The sequence below is a fragment of the Cotesia glomerata genome, linkage group LG2, assembly GCF_020080835.1.
Source record: "Cotesia glomerata isolate CgM1 linkage group LG2, MPM_Cglom_v2.3, whole genome shotgun sequence".
NCBI lineage: Eukaryota > Metazoa > Arthropoda > Insecta > Hymenoptera > Braconidae > Cotesia > Cotesia glomerata.
Window position 1 is genome coordinate 5182780 of NC_058159.1, and position 15652 is coordinate 5198431.

Consider the following 15652-nt stretch of genomic DNA (forward strand, 5'->3'; position numbering starts at 1 on the left):
ATAAACTTTTTTAACACAGCTTACACAGTCTTGCAGGTACATTATTATTCTTATTATAATTATTTTCTTTAGTTATTTACAGTCGTTTATTATAACGCGCGTTTGAGGTATCAATAACAATTAAAATCAAAGTTAAATACTGATTTATAGTCTTTAGTTTAGACCCCCCCCCCCTAATTTTTAGACATAAATATTTTTTTGCAATACAAAAATTTTAATTTACTTTTTTTTTATAATAATTAATATTAATAAAAAATAATTAAATTAAGAGAATAAAGGATTTTTTTTATGAATTATATTTTTGCTTCAAGATTTTCAATTAAATTCGGTAAAGAATTTTTAATTCTTTATAGAAAATAAAATTATTTAAAAATAATATTCTTGTAAATTATTAAATAAATAAATAAAAAATAAAAAAAACATCTTTCGAGTCGAAAATTTAAAATTCAAGACAAAAAAATTCTTAAAGCAAAACTACTTTTCTTCTTAAAAATTTTTTTCTTAAATTAATAAAAAAATATTTACCGTAATAAATTAACGTAGCTCAGTAAAAATGGCTTCCGAACTTAATAATTAAAAAGCTGCCGTATTTGCTAGATACAATTTAATTTAAAAAGCCAGAAAGGTAAATTTTTCAATTTCTGTGAATGGTAAAAATTTTAATTTTTAATATTAACTTAAGAGTGTTTATAAAATTCATAAAATTAAGGGAAATTGTATTCAATAGTGAAAATTTTATTTTTTTTTTTTAATGAACTATAACATGAAATTTATGGAATTGTGCTACAATGAGTTGTTAAATAATAATGATAATTTTTGTTATTATTTATAGAGCCTAAAAATAATGTAAATTGAAGTTAATTTCATGAAATTTGAGATTATCTGAATTATCATCAATACTTTTAAAGTAATTTGAAAAAAAAACTCGCCAAATTTAATCCACTCTTATAATTTAGATAAAAAATATGAAAATGTATCATGTAAGCAAATTATTCGTAACGTGATCGGTCAAATATATCATAAGCATGAAAATATATATAATTCCATACCAACATTAAGACGCGCGCAACGTATACTAGATTTATAACAAAAAAAGATTTTTAATTACCAACAACTATAGAATTAATGTACTAATTTGGCTGAGTTTTAAACTTGACCAAGATATTTATTCACAGAATAAATTTACAAAGTTTCATCAAGATCTGTTAACAATTGCGGCCGTAATTGTGTTTACAAGGCTAATTCTACCACATATAATTTTATAAGCTATTGAAATGATGCTACTTTTCGGTATAACTCAATGAAATAAAAAAGTATTGAAAAAATTTTGGAAAATCCAAAAGTGCACGACTCATAATGCTCATTTAATTATGAAATATAAAAAAAAAAAAAAAAAACTTGTTCAAAATTAATTGCCGAAAAAACAGCTGTAGTAGGAAGGTACTGCACAAGCGCCTCTGGTGGAATAAAATGTACATAATATCTATAGATATAGATATATCACCATCCATGTTAATTTTACATGGATATATATAGATATACAGTCTTGTAGTTTTCGTTTTTTATTAATTGTAATTAAACGACACTGAATTAATTAACCATTCGCATTCAGTGACCTACAATCGTCGATTAGAATTAAAAAAAAAAAAATTTAACTCAAATAATTGATTTTTTCACAAGTTACAGTGTTTCCGGGGTTTCATACATGACGGACAGGAAAATTTTTTGACCTATTTTGATGTTTTTTTCCGTTTCTATTGCAGTAAATCAATTTTTAGAAAGTATGGAATTAATCTCCATTAAATTATCTCGACAATAGTATGCAAGATATCTTGATTCCGTGAACTAACAAGGCTATAATACTAAAAATAGTTGCTAAAATGAGGCGAAAAAAATTTTTCGATCGTAAAGCACTCTCTGATGCTTCGCATCATGAGCCGTGCAATATATATCAACAATTTTTAATGAATTTTATGTGAATTTCTTCTGAAACAAGCCAATCTCTTGTAATAAAATTAATAACATGAAAAATATGTGTTGCAAACTATTCGTAACGTGATTGGTCAAATATATCATAAGCATGAAAATATATGCAAACTCTACAGTTAGGCGCGCGCAAATTTGAATTCTAGTTTATAAATAAATCCTTAATTCTCTTAATTAACCTAACTATATACATAATAAACCAAAAACATAACCCTCTTCTGTTAATGAGCAATTAAAATTAATGAAATGCAAATAACAAAATAAGTAACGGGACTGTAATAATACAAAGAAGATAAACGGCCGTTCTCGGCTCACATTGTGACACGACAACATATTCTTCGTTCCACTGCGAGTCATTGTTCGTGACCGGTAGTTCCAAAACAGTTCGCTCCCAACTGAAGAAATTGAACGGCAGCGAGCACTCGCTCGTTGAATTCTTGCACTCAAAAATCGGCTGGGAAGTATTGTAGACAGTCTTCAGCAAGTCGAATTGTATGCGAATATAATTAGGCTGTATTTCATTCTCGGAACTGAAGACAAAGAAGTAATAGCCGTTAATCGGCACCCGATAAGTAACAGCATTGGGCATAGAGGCCGCTGAGTGTTGGTTCTCGTACTTCGGCGAGCATAGATGATGCGGCGTCAACGGTAAGTTCAAAATCAGTCCCTTGCAATCGAGAAGACGTTCCTCGGAGCTGCTAAAAGAGCTCCAGAACTCCGAATTACTGCGATCGTTTAGCGTAGACTCATTAACGGAACCGCGATCTTCTGCGATTCCGTCAGGGTTAAGGTCTTCTTCTTCGACCGCAGCGTCCTCGTCGTCTTCAACGGCGGTTCCCAAAGCTTCTTGCAGAGGATTCGAGAGGAACAGTTGGCGCTTCAGTCGCTTCTTTTCCGCGGGAAAAATAGTAGAATTTTGAATTACATTGTGCAGCATTTTCGTCCAATCGTGAGTTTTATTCTTTGACTCGTCCAAAGTCGTAATTAATTTGTTTATTACTCTTCTTCCGCGAGTTCCTAGAGAGTTTATCTTCTGAAGAATATCTTTAAACACTTCCGCAGAAGTTTGCTCCAAATTTTCATTCGCTTTCACTTGATTCATTTCTTCTTTTTCAGGAAAATTAGTTTCTTTGTATTCAGACGTAGTTTTTTCATTTTCAATAATTGTCTGCTCGGTTTTTTGCTCCAGAGCCTTCAATTGCTCGGAAATCCATGAGTAATTGTCGAAAGTAGTCGGCGGCCGGTTAATATTTACACTGTCTCTGAAAACACCCTCGTAATGATGATGAGGGTTAGACTTTTGCTTGTTTTTCGTCTCCAAAGTTTTCGCGAAGAGATTTTTCAAAATTTCCCGCATTGCTGGAGCGTCGAGCTCGTGGCTGTTGTAATGGTTCGCGAGATTTGTTTCACTGAACCCGGTGTTCTTCTGGTGGTGGAATCGAACACCCGGCTGGACTCGCTTCATGTTTTTTGGAAGATTACTTGGATTGTCCTGATAGTTACGCGAAAGAACAAAATTTATACAAGTAAATTATTTTTATGACTATGAGCTAAAAATTGAGGACAGTATTGAGTTTAAATTAATTAATTAAATTGAATAATAAAAATAGTTTTAAAGTAATTTACAAGGTAGATTAAAGATTAGAGCAAGTCTCACCTTTTTGAGCTGCGATAAGCCGGTACCGTTTAAGATTCCTCGTTCCTCGGCTATCTCTATTAATTCTTCTAACTCCTCACTACTATCATCACCGATAAATGCACACTCGTGTAAATGTTTATGGCCACGGATTATTGTTAATGATGCTCCGGGCCATCTGAAGAAATTATCATAGATCATTAATTTTTATAGTTTAATAGTGATTATAATTATTATTTTATGATTGTTTTATTGTCCGGGGAATATTTTTTTGTGACATAATTTTTACTCTATTCATATTTTTTTACAGTTATACTTAAAAATTAATATTATGAAGAAATTAATTGATATAAAAAACTATATACATTAAAAATTTTGGAGGTAATTAAACTTTGTATCAATTTTTATGAGAAAAATTTATTTTTTTAATTTGTAGGTTTAATACAAATAAAATTGATGGTGAAAAATAATTTTAAATAATAGATTTTAATATCAGAAAAATAATCACAGTTTTTTACTTAATAATAATAATAAGATTATTTTTAATTATCAATTATTAATTATTATTAGTTTGAATTTTTCTGCAAATAATAATACGATATTTTTATTTTTATTTCACTTCGGTGCTAAATACTTGAGCCTTAGCTTTCTAAGTGCGAGTTGGTGTAGCGCTTATGCGACACCTAGCGGAAATTTGATGCAATTAAGAATTAAAAAGTCTTTTAATATTATTATTTTTTTTTTGTTTGAATTTTTTTGAGAATAATAATAATAAAAATCGTATTATTATGATTATTGATTTGAATTTGTTTAAAAATAATAATAATCTCTTATAATTAAATATAGGACACTGAGATAAATTTTTTCGATGGTTCCTATAGAGCATTTTTGGCTCAATTAAAAGAAATCTTGTAGTGACATTAAAGTTAGAAGTCACTTAGCCATTTTTTAATTTTTTTTAACAAATAGATTTTTTCCAAAAAATTATTTTAAAAAAATTGCATTTTTTATTTTCTAAAATTTCTACATGTCAATTTTTTACTCTACTTTCTTTTGCCATAATTTATTTGTTAAAAAAATTTTTAAAACTATCAAATATCTACTAAATTAATTTTCATAATCTTGTAATTCATAATGCTGCAATACTTTTCCTTATGTATATCAGTCTTTCTTCTATTATAATTTTGTTTATATAAATTTTTGTATTACTAATATGTACAAAAGCCGATTGGCTTTTAAGTATATAAATAAATAAATAAATGAGAAAAAAAAGATATGTAAAAATACCTTACACAAGTAGAAACAGTAACACTGCTCCCACGTAAAAGATAAAATCCCCAGTATTCTTTCATATCATCTTCCAACACCAAGTGTCTTGTCATAGAAACTGGAATCGCGTCAACTTTAATCTTGGGTTCACCATTAATCAAATATGCATTAAATGTTGCATTTACTTTAACCACTTGTTTCTATTTAAATAACACAAATAAAAATAATAAACGATACTTATCGCATAATTAACACTTTCCGATAAGTGTTTTTAATTAATTTAAAATCAACTGATAACAATAAAAGATACTAAATGATATGATAATAATAAACATTTTTAAAAAACACAAAAAAAAATATCCGCATACCTGGCACCAAGTAGTCGAAACACGTGCATCGATCAGCCGTTGATCCGAAGCCGCCAGCGGGTACAATTGTTCCGAATAGACGCGATAGCGCAGATAAACCGGGCCCGCGACCAAAACCGCGGGTAAAATAATGCCCAGAATACACAACCGCGCAATTTTCAAGGGACCGCGACACTCTGTTTTCTTCGGGTCCCAGTCACGCGGTCTCGTATCTTCATCTGGATTAAAAAGTCATTAAATTATTAATAAGTCACAGTTTATAATTATAAATATTTATTATTTATTTTTCCTTGATAATATCTGATAAAAGATTCAAGCTTAAACGTCTGCACGTCGACGCTGATTAAACAAGATTGCAAATAGTGGAAAATTACCTACCATTTTAATTCCTATGAATAATTTATTAATTTTTATTTAATTTACGTTTTTCTATATAATTAAATTTTACACTCAAATAAAAAAAAAAATTATTTCTTCTTTTTTATATAATTATAAAATTAATTAAAAATATTTTTTGAATGTCAAGTATTATCTTATCAAATTGTATTTAATTTATAATAATAATTATTATTATATTTTGATAATAATAATAAATTTGATATTAAAAAAACTAATAGTTTGATAAAATAATATTTTAATTTTAAAGCACTTGCAATATTGAAAAAAATAATTACAACAAATTTTTACCGTAAATATCCAACTTAAGAGGAATTCTTGACATTATCACTTACACTTAAAAAAATAATTAACACCACAATGATTAAAATAATATTTAAATGCGCAACAAATTGTTAACAAAGAAGCTTATAAATATAAATAATAATAATAATATTTATATAACTAACTGCGTTATTAATTTTGATTGAGTTTTTGGCTGCAGGCCGAGAAGCAACAAGTAAGACTTAATACAATAATAAAATAAAGTATCATTAGAATAAAAATGAGCGATATGAATCAATGACTCAATGACTCAACAATATGATAAAGTAATAAAATAAATTATTTAAGAAAATAAATATCAACAGAAAAATTTATTTTTTTTTTAACAATTTTAAGTGTAGCTTTGAATTTAAAATAAATACAAATGTGATCCGCAACAGTCACTGTCAACGTACTGATACTGACTGGGATTTAATACGCGTCTATCTTTATATTAATTAAATTTGTTTGATGTCTCTTTATATATCGGCACCTTATCAATTTACTATGTGTACCATGGGATCTTAAGACTCTTACTATTATTGTTACTATTATTAGTACTGTACATTTTATTTGTTAAATAATTTATCTCAATTATAAATTTATTGTATTATTCAACTGGCTTTGAATCTGTAGTACTACACCGCCGAATTGAATTATTAGTTTTAATTTCAAGTTACAATGACCGGATAATTTTATTTTTTCTTCCGGGGTTCTACGAAATTCAATTTATAACTTTATATTCTCAAATAGAATTTTTTTTTAATTTATAAAAATTATAAATTAAAATTTTTTACAATTTCCTTTAGATCAAAGCTAATTAATTAAGGAGAATAGCCACTGTAAAATTAAAAAAAAAATTTTTTTTTTTTTTATTTAATCAAAGTTAATACATTTAAAAATATGTATCTAGAGTTTTATATGAAAATTCCGATTATTTTTCGAGTTATACTCATTTTTTAACTGATGAGAATTTTAATTTGCATAAATATGAACCGATTTACAAATTTTTTTTCCGTATTCGCCTATTCAGTAGATAATAATAAAGTTAGCCGATATTTTTTATTTTTTTATTTTGCTTAATTTATTAAATTATAACTAAAAAATATTCTCAAAAAATTGCACTTATAGTTTTTGAAGTTTTTAACAAATGAAAAATTTTTTTTATTTTTTTGTAATAATTTTTTAATAAAAAAAATCATAACAATTTTTAGATGTCGACTAACTTTATATTCATATTCAGTAGCTATCGTTGGACGTACGCAATTTTGAAAATTTTGATTTTTAAGATTTTTTAGGACTGTTTGAATCCAAAAAAAAATTAGAAAAAAAAAACGAAAAAATATTTAATATGTTGCCGTTAAGGGAAATTTTTTTGGTGCTCCACAAAAATGCTAATAACTTTGTAACAATATGATATTTTTTAATAAAAATTTAGGGGGATAATCTTTAATCTATACTTTATAAAACAAGAAAAAACCGATTCCCAAATTCCTTTATTATCCCAGTCAAAAAAATTCCCGAAAATCACCTATTTTTTTTATCCTCACAGCGACTATCCTCCTTAAAATTCAAAAGAAATTAATAATATAAAACTTACAATTATTAATTCATTTCTTCTTTCATAAAACAAAAAACTCATTCCTGTTTAAAAAAAAATTTTTTTAAAAATGTAATCACTCAAAAAAAAAATCTTTATAAATTAAAAAAATTATTCAGTTAAAATTTAATTAACTGGAAATATGTACAAATATACAAGTGACGAATGTACCAAAAAATATAATTATTTCCCTCAAATAATAATTATATTCTATAATGATGCCGACTACCTTGCCCCTTTTTCTTCTCTGATGTTTCTCCTCTTCTTCGTTTATTCAGGGGATTTCGCGGGTCGTAAATTTCGAACCAGTCGTCATTTTTAGTATTGGCATCTTTGGCAAGTGTTGGATTATTATCATCACAGACTAACGACCGCTGCATCCAGGATTCATCATCTTCATCATCATCATCATCTTTAACATCTTTATTTTCTGTAGTACCACCATCGGAAGTTGATTCCTTGACGTCTTGTAACTTACTCTTAAATTTATTCAACATCTGCATAGTAAAACTGTCCCTTGATTCTCCTTTCAGCGGAATTTTCTCCACGGCTTCTCTATACTTGGGAATTTCTACAAACTCTTCAATAAGTTTGCCTTTTTTAGCCTGCTTTTGTTCTTCAGCCAGCTTCTGTTGTTCCTTAATCTCCTTATCTTTCTTTTCACGCTGCACATCGCGTTTCAACCCTCTTATTTCTTTTTTAATAGCTTCCCTGTAAGGACAACTCTAATTAATATTTGACTCTCACCTAATTATTATAAAATAAAATAAATAGAAAATACTAACGCTTGTTTTTTTCGCTCATCGTCGCGCTCTTTTCCTATATAATATTCATCTTCGCTAGACTCTTCTTTAGCTTCTTCATAATTAATCTCTTTTTTACTCTTAACCATTTTTTTCTCCTCTCCTTTTTTTTTCAACTTGTCCATTATTCTTTTCTTCATTTCTCTAAAAAAAAAAAAAAAATAATGATAATAATAATAATAATAATAATAACTAGCAACCTTGCAGTCACCATGTGACTGCTGTAACTTGTGAAATATAAATAAATAAAATTTTGCTTTATTAAATAATGACTTTTGTTAAATTGCATTGTACTTTGTTAAATATTGACTTTATTAAGGGGCCATGAAAAAAGATTTGATAACATTTTTATGAGATGAGTTTTGGTGCATTGTTTTAAGCTAAATTTTGGACAGTTTTTAATCAAATTTAAACAACATATAAAAAATATAATAATAAAAGCAGGGAACTAATTTATATATGAAATTTTTACAAAAAAAAAATTAATTCATAAGAATAATATCCACTTGTTTATTGATAATTACATTCGGTGCATTATTATTAATAATTGTGATTATAAATAATCGGGTTTATAAATTTTTTATAACTTAGTAGTGACAAAGAATGCAGGGAACTCTTTTTTATAATCATTGTTTCCATAAAATAAACAAAAATTCATTATTTTGACGTAAATTTCTGTAGGCTGTATAAAGTTGCAATTTTTCTTATGAATTAATTTTTTTTTGTAAAAATTTCATATATAAATTAGTTCCCTGCTTTTATTATTATATTTTTTATATGTGGTTTAAATTTGATTAAAAACTGTCCAAAATTTAGCTCAAAACAATGCACCAAAAATCATCTCATAAAAATGTTATCAAATCTTCTTTCATGGCCCCTTAAAGATATAAGCTCATTCCGATGTTACACTCATCAAGAGCTTTCATTTGAGTACCCACATGCATTTTCATATATTTGTCATATTTACATTTATATAATATATATAAATATATGAAAAAATTGATGTGGGTACTCAAATGAAAGGTCTCGATGAGTGTAACATCGGGATGAGCTTATATCTTTAAAAATGTCAATAGTTCACAAGATACAAGGTCATTTCTTGATTATGCATCTAAAGATAGAGAATTTTCGAATGCAGCCTAAATACTTATCATAATAAATTGAATATCAGTGAGAATAATATGAAACCTTGAAAAGGCATAAATTCAAATCAAGACCGTTGCAATGAAACTAAAAAAACCGATTTTATCATATGACTATCCTGGACACAAAATTTTTCTTATTCTCTTAATAATATAGATAATAATAAATGAATCCAGTATTCGTTTATGGCAAGAATTACCAAGTGATATTATGTATTAACTCCCATTCATTCTCTCGAGAGCTTCAAAAATAAAACATTTGAATTCTTCCTCAATCTTGAAATATCAAGCAGTTTGTAATTCTATTAAATTTTCCAGTTTGGCTTGTTTGAAGTTACTGATATGTTACTCATATAAATTATTCTATCGCATTAAATTATACTGTTTCTTTTTTATTACTTAATTACACTTTTTAGTTATTACTCATTAATTATACTTAGATATTGTACAATTTGCCATTCGGCTAAGCCTTGGCATATAAATCCAATAAATAAATTAATTAATTAATTAAAAAAAGATTTTTTATTGAAATACTTACTCAGCTTTTTCTTTGGCTTTACTACGCTCTTCTTCATTCAACTCATCTCCGCTTTCCCAGTCGCTGCTTCGGTCTTCTTTCCTTTTTTTACTTGGTGGACCCGCTGGTTCTACCGTAACAGCGGAGCTCAATTTAGGGTCATCTAGATTGTCGTGAGCGGATTTACTTTTCCCACTGAATTGTTTATTTAAAACAGTAAACTCCTCGTCATCTTCTTCAGCTTCTTCTCCGAATGATAACAACTTAAAATTCCTTACGAAAAAAATAATTTTATTAATTACAAATTTGAATAAGATAAAAGACCCCATTAGTGGCACTTTTTTCTTTCAATGAAAAAATGTTTTACTTGAAATAAAAATAAAAAATTTTTTTCATCTAAAGGTCTTAAAGATTAGAAATAATATATGCGTAATAGAAATTAATGATTTCATTAATTGAATAAGTACCAAAATCAAAGAAAGTAACTTTAATGGGATCCCCGCCACTAATGGAGTTTTTTACCCTAAATAAAATTAATAAAAAAATTTTATTATCACTTACTTAACACCAGAAGCTTTAGGTTTAGCTTCTTTAATTTTTTCTTCTTTTTTCTTCAAATCTCGCGGCTCAATATCTTTGAACGGATTTAATAATACCTCGGTTTTTATTATTTTTTGAGGATACAATGGTCTGTCGTCCTGTGAAATTAAATAAATAAAAATATAAAAATTAACTAACTATTTAATAAAAATTTCCGTAGCTTTGAATAATAATGATACTAAAATCAGCTGACAATTTTTGAATTTATTCATCAATTAAATTAAAAATAAAAAATCACTTAAAAAAATTGCACGAATAATTTTTCCAATCTTTGACATTGTTAATTTTTTTCTTTTAATTTTCAGATGTCAGCTAATTTAGTTTTCATTGAATAATAAATGAATATACCTACATGATCAACTTCAGCTTCCTCCAATTTCAAAATATTGTAAATTGTTTCTCCCGCAATTTTTCCAAATATTGTATGCTTATTTTGTAACTCTGGTGTTGCTGCGAGTGTGATAAAAAACTGAGAACCATTGTCATCTTTGCCGGCGTTGGCCATTGCGACCAAACCACGCCGACAAAACCGCAATCTTGTATGGAATTCATCCTAAAAAATTAAATGGGGATTAAATTAGAGTGTAAAAAAATTATTAAAAAAATTGACATGTAGAAATTTTAAAAAATTAATAATGCAATTTTTTTTAACAAATTTGTTTGTTGACTAAAATTAAAAAATCATCAAGTGAATGCTAACGTTAATGTCAACGAATATATATCTATATTATCAATATTTTTTTTTTAACTAATTTTTTATAGATGTAAAACAAAAATACCTTGAATGGACGACCGTAGATACTCTCTCCACCCTCTCCTGTACCAGTTGGATCACCTCCTTGGACAATAAAACCCTTTACAAGTCGATGAAATATTGTGTTGTCATAATAACCTTCCATGCACAGTTGGATAAAATTTCTACAAGCTTTAGGGGCTTCTTTAGTCCATAGTTCAATGTCAACATCTCCAACGCTCGTTTTTAATAATACCTAGAACAGAAAGAAAGAATTAATTTATAATAAAAGAATAAAATATAAACATTGAGTATGATGTGAGCATTAAATAATATTAAGACTGATATCAGGTATTATGATTATTGACTAAATAAAAATATTGCAGAAATCAATACTCACTTTGCCAGTAGAAGGAGGCTCTTGGATGTAAATATTACTCATTTTTTATAATAATATTTTATAGCTAAAAATTTAACACAAAAAATAGAAACGTTGATTGATCAAGTTTATTTAGTTTATTTAGACGTTTTTTGGTTAGGTTAATTAGATTATTTATTTAGTTGCCGGTAATTGTTAAAGTAGCGCTAAAAAAAAGTGTATTGACCGGACAGAAAATAAGTGGCGCGCTAGGTAAATTCTAGTGTAAAATCCGAACAAAAACAGTTTCACTGTAATAAATAATAGTTTAAAAAAACTAAAAACACGCTTTTTATAGAAAACCAAACTAAAAAATAGAAAATAAATTTAAATTAAGAATAGTGTTAAAAATTTCAATAAATATAAATTAATAGTGTAAATAAAAAAAATGTATTTTATTTTAAAAAAAGCGTGAGGTGCATGGTGTCAATAGTTATAAATATTTTATTGACAGATATGAGTAGAGTGATTATCATTTTGATAATATCTTAAAAAGCACCCACGCTTTTTAAAATAAAATACATTTTTTTATTTACACTATTATTAATTTATATTTATTGAAATTTTTAACACTATTCTTAATTTAAATTTATTTTCTATTTTTTAGTTTGGTTTTCTATAAAAAGCGTGTTTTTACTTTTAAACTATTATTTATTTTTACTTTTTAGTTTGTTTTATTTATAAAAGCGTGATTTGTTAGTTTTTAAACTATTATTTGTTGATTATCAAAATATTCAGGCGCGCAAATTACCCACGGAGAGTTACATACTGACATACTGACATACTGACATACAAGTGAAGCTAATAAAAGCGTGTAAAAATAATAGTTTAAAAAACTAAAAACACGCTTTTATAGAAAACCAAACTAAAAAATAGAAAATAAATTTAAATTAAGAATAGTGTTAAAAATTTCAATAAATATAAATTAATAATAGTGTAAATAAAAAAAAATGTATTTTATTTTAAAAAGCGTGAGGTGCATGGTGTCAATAGTTATAAATATTTTATTGACAGATATGAGTAGAGTGATTATCATTTTGATAATATCTTAAAAAGCACCCACGCTTTTTAAAATAAAATACATTTTTTATTTACACTATTATTAATTTATATTTATTGAAATTTTAACACTATTCTTAATTTAAATTTATTTTCTATTTTTAGTTTGGTTTTCTATAAAAGCGTGTTTTAGTTTTTAAACTATTATTTATTTTTTACTTTTTATTTTGGTTTATTTATAAAAGCGTGATTTTTTAGTTTTTTTTAAACTATTATTTGTTGATTATCAAAATATTCAGGCGCGCAAATTACTCACGGAGAGTTACATACTGACATACTGACATACTGACATACAAGTGAAGCTAATAAAAAATAATTATTTATAAATATTATAAATACGGGGAATCAGAGTTCGATTTCGGAGAGCGAGCCTGAGAAACGGTTACCAGAACCAAGGAAGGCCGCAGGCGCGCAGATTACCCACGGAGAGTTACATACTGACATACTGACAAACTGACATACAAGTGAAGCTAATATAAAGCGTGTGTAAAATCGCGCCAAGTCCACGTTCATAAGACTATTAAGAAAAAAAATTTGTTTTTTCTTTACAAAAATATATAAAATAAAAAATTAAAAAATCCAAGTAACCGATATGATTGTTTATGATTTTCGGAAATTAAAAATTTTGTTACAAATTTAAAAATTAAAAAATTTGGAACGTATTTAGTGTGCGCGGTTGCAAAATATTTTACTTTTAATGAAATTCGTAAAATCTATTTACTAGGACTTAAAAAATTGAAATACACAATGACGCACACCAAGTACGTTCCAAAATTTTTTCTTAATTTTTAAATTTATAACACAATTTTTAATTTCCGAAAATCATAAACAATCATATCGGTTACTTGGATTTTTAATTTTTTATTTTATATATTTTTGTAAAGAAAAAACAAATTTTTTTCTTAGTCTTATGAACGTGGACTTGGTGCGATTTTTACAGTGAAACTGTTTTTGTTCGGATTTTAGTATTTTTTGTAATTATAATAAAAATTTACAATTGGTACCAACTTAAGGAAGTCCTTTCGCTCCAGTTGAGTCATAACAACTGTAGTAGTAAATTTTCAATAAATTAAAATACAAAACCCATAAAAATTCCTAAAATTAAAAAATAAATAGCATATGAGGCATTAATCGTTGAAATTTTGAAAATTAAAAAAAAAAATAGTTAAATACAAAAATTAATTTGACTGTTGTAAATCAACTGTTCGTAACCTGTCCGTGATTTGGCAACGCTTTATTTCGGTTGTTTACATTTTTATTTGCACAATATAACCTTAACCGTGTTTAACTTTTTGCAGTCAGTGTAAATAAATAAATTAATTAAAAATGTTTAGTCACAAAACCATAACATTCTAATGTCTCATGGCAGGAATGCTAGTATTTTTTAATTATTGTTTTATTTTTCAATTATGAATTATGAAAATTTGTTAACAATAAATTAACTAATAAGTATGCATGAAAAACATAAGCGCGTTAAAGTTTAGTTTGAATTTATTGAATGGTCTGAAGTCGCGCGCTACGCAACGTTGCCAAATCTTTTGACTCCATTTTATTATAGGTAACTTGAGAATTTTTCGTGATTTTTAAATATTAATTTCTCAATAAATATCTCGGTAACTGATATATTTTATTGCAAAAAAAGAAACCTAAATATTTCGAAAATCTGATTTTTAGTTTTTTTTTACTTCATCTAATCCATGACTGATAGTATAATTCGAGAAATACTGCAAACGTCTGATTTTCTCGTAAGACTCTGAACAAATACTAACATTTAAAAATTTTATTTTTTCAAAAATTTGTCCGGTAAAGTATAATTTAAACCTCACTATAAGATAAATAAGGACCTTAACTATTAGAAAAAAATTAAATTTACTCATAATCTAATATTTTTTATTTTACATTGGCGGCGAAAGGACCTCCTTAAGGAGGTATGGGAGTTAAGTCGAAATAATGAGATCAATTTAAAATTTTTAGGATCGATAGAAATATATTTAATACGTGTTGTGTTAAAATTTCAGAGACCTAGGGTTGATAGTTTATTTATAAAACAAGATTCAAAACAGGTCATTTAACATTGTAATGACATACCAAATCTCACACCTACTCTTGCTTTAATAAATTTCATGATGAAAAAATAATGAGAAAGCTTCGAAAAACTCATTGTAAGAAAAAAAAAATTTTCAAAAATTATTGAAAAAATAAAATTAAGTTGAGGGTACTTAGTTATAAAAATAATTGAGTTTGAAAAATCTAAATTTAAAAAAAATAGTCAGCCATAGCAAATGTGGGTTATGTTGACGGCAACGCCGTACATGGTGGGTCGCGCGGGAAATTTAAAGCTTCAATGAAATAGGTTAAAAGAAATATCAAATAGGTTAAGAAAAATATTATAAAATTGTTATTATTTATTATAAAACATAACATAATTAAATAATCAATATTTTAATTCTTTAATATTTCGATATTTTTAATAGCATTACTTGTAAACATAATACACACGTACCCATCAAAAACACGAATAGAGCAGTCAACGCATGCGCAACCGCGATAAAATTTATTGCGTTGCCAAACTTTTTAAAAAATATTTAAAATTAAAAAACTTATTATTTTATTCAAATTAAAAATAAATTATCAATTATTTGATAATAATATAGTTATTTATTGCATAAAATTAAATCACTAGTAAAAACTTGTTAAGTTTTCTGAAGGTACAGTCTCGAACAAAATTAATCCTTCTTAAGGTAGTACCCTCGCCAAAGTCGTTTTCTTAGGATTTTTTTTTAATTTTGGTAGATTAATGTTCATATAATTCTTCGTCGATT

General features: G+C 26.6%; 2 protein-coding genes across 2 annotated transcripts; both read right to left on the reverse strand.

The window, feature by feature from the left end:
* Positions 1 to 1899: 1899 nt before the first annotated feature.
* LOC123260185 lies at positions 1900 to 6696 on the reverse strand. Its single transcript, XM_044721181.1, has 5 exons — positions 5947 to 6696; positions 5260 to 5477; positions 4910 to 5091; positions 3644 to 3800; positions 1900 to 3478 (listed from the first exon to the last, which is right to left on the reverse strand). Exons 1-5 carry the CDS (start codon positions 5978 to 5980, stop codon positions 2225 to 2227), a joined length of 1845 nt encoding a protein of 614 aa, XP_044577116.1. The 5' UTR covers positions 5981 to 6696; the 3' UTR covers positions 1900 to 2224.
* Positions 6697 to 7660: 964 nt separating this feature from the next.
* On the reverse strand, positions 7661 to 11926 carry LOC123259265 (spliceosome-associated protein CWC27 homolog). The gene is made up of 7 exons (XM_044719609.1): positions 11754 to 11926; positions 11400 to 11609; positions 10973 to 11173; positions 10582 to 10718; positions 10042 to 10293; positions 8344 to 8505; positions 7661 to 8269 (listed from the first exon to the last, which is right to left on the reverse strand). The coding sequence occupies exons 1-7, from the start codon at positions 11793 to 11795 to the stop codon at positions 7762 to 7764; spliced, it is 1512 nt and encodes a 503-aa protein (XP_044575544.1). The 5' UTR covers positions 11796 to 11926; the 3' UTR covers positions 7661 to 7761.
* Between the last annotated feature and the right edge of the window lie 3726 nt (positions 11927 to 15652).

What these genes read in the sequence shown, in the direction of transcription:
- LOC123260185 (XM_044721181.1), bottom strand. Translation starts at nt 5,980, where the DNA reads ATGTCAAGAATTCCTCTTAAGTTGGATATTTACG. An exon ending in TCTTAAGTTGGATATTTACG is followed by an intron (nt 5,478 to 5,946) that starts GTAAAAATTTGT and finishes TTTTTAATCCAG; the next exon opens with ATGAAGATACGAGACCGCGT. An exon ending in GCTTATCGCAGCTCAAAAAG is followed by an intron (nt 3,479 to 3,643) that starts GTGAGACTTGCT and finishes CGTAACTATCAG; the next exon opens with GACAATCCAAGTAATCTTCC.
- LOC123259265 (XM_044719609.1), bottom strand. Translation starts at nt 11,795, where the DNA reads ATGAGTAATATTTACATCCAAGAGCCTCCTTCTACTGGCAAA. An exon ending in AGCCTCCTTCTACTGGCAAA is followed by an intron (nt 11,610 to 11,753) that starts GTGAGTATTGAT and finishes TTTCTGTTCTAG; the next exon opens with GTATTATTAAAAACGAGCGT. An exon ending in GATGAGCGAAAAAAACAAGC is followed by an intron (nt 8,270 to 8,343) that starts GTTAGTATTTTC and finishes TTGTCCTTACAG; the next exon opens with GGAAGCTATTAAAAAAGAAA.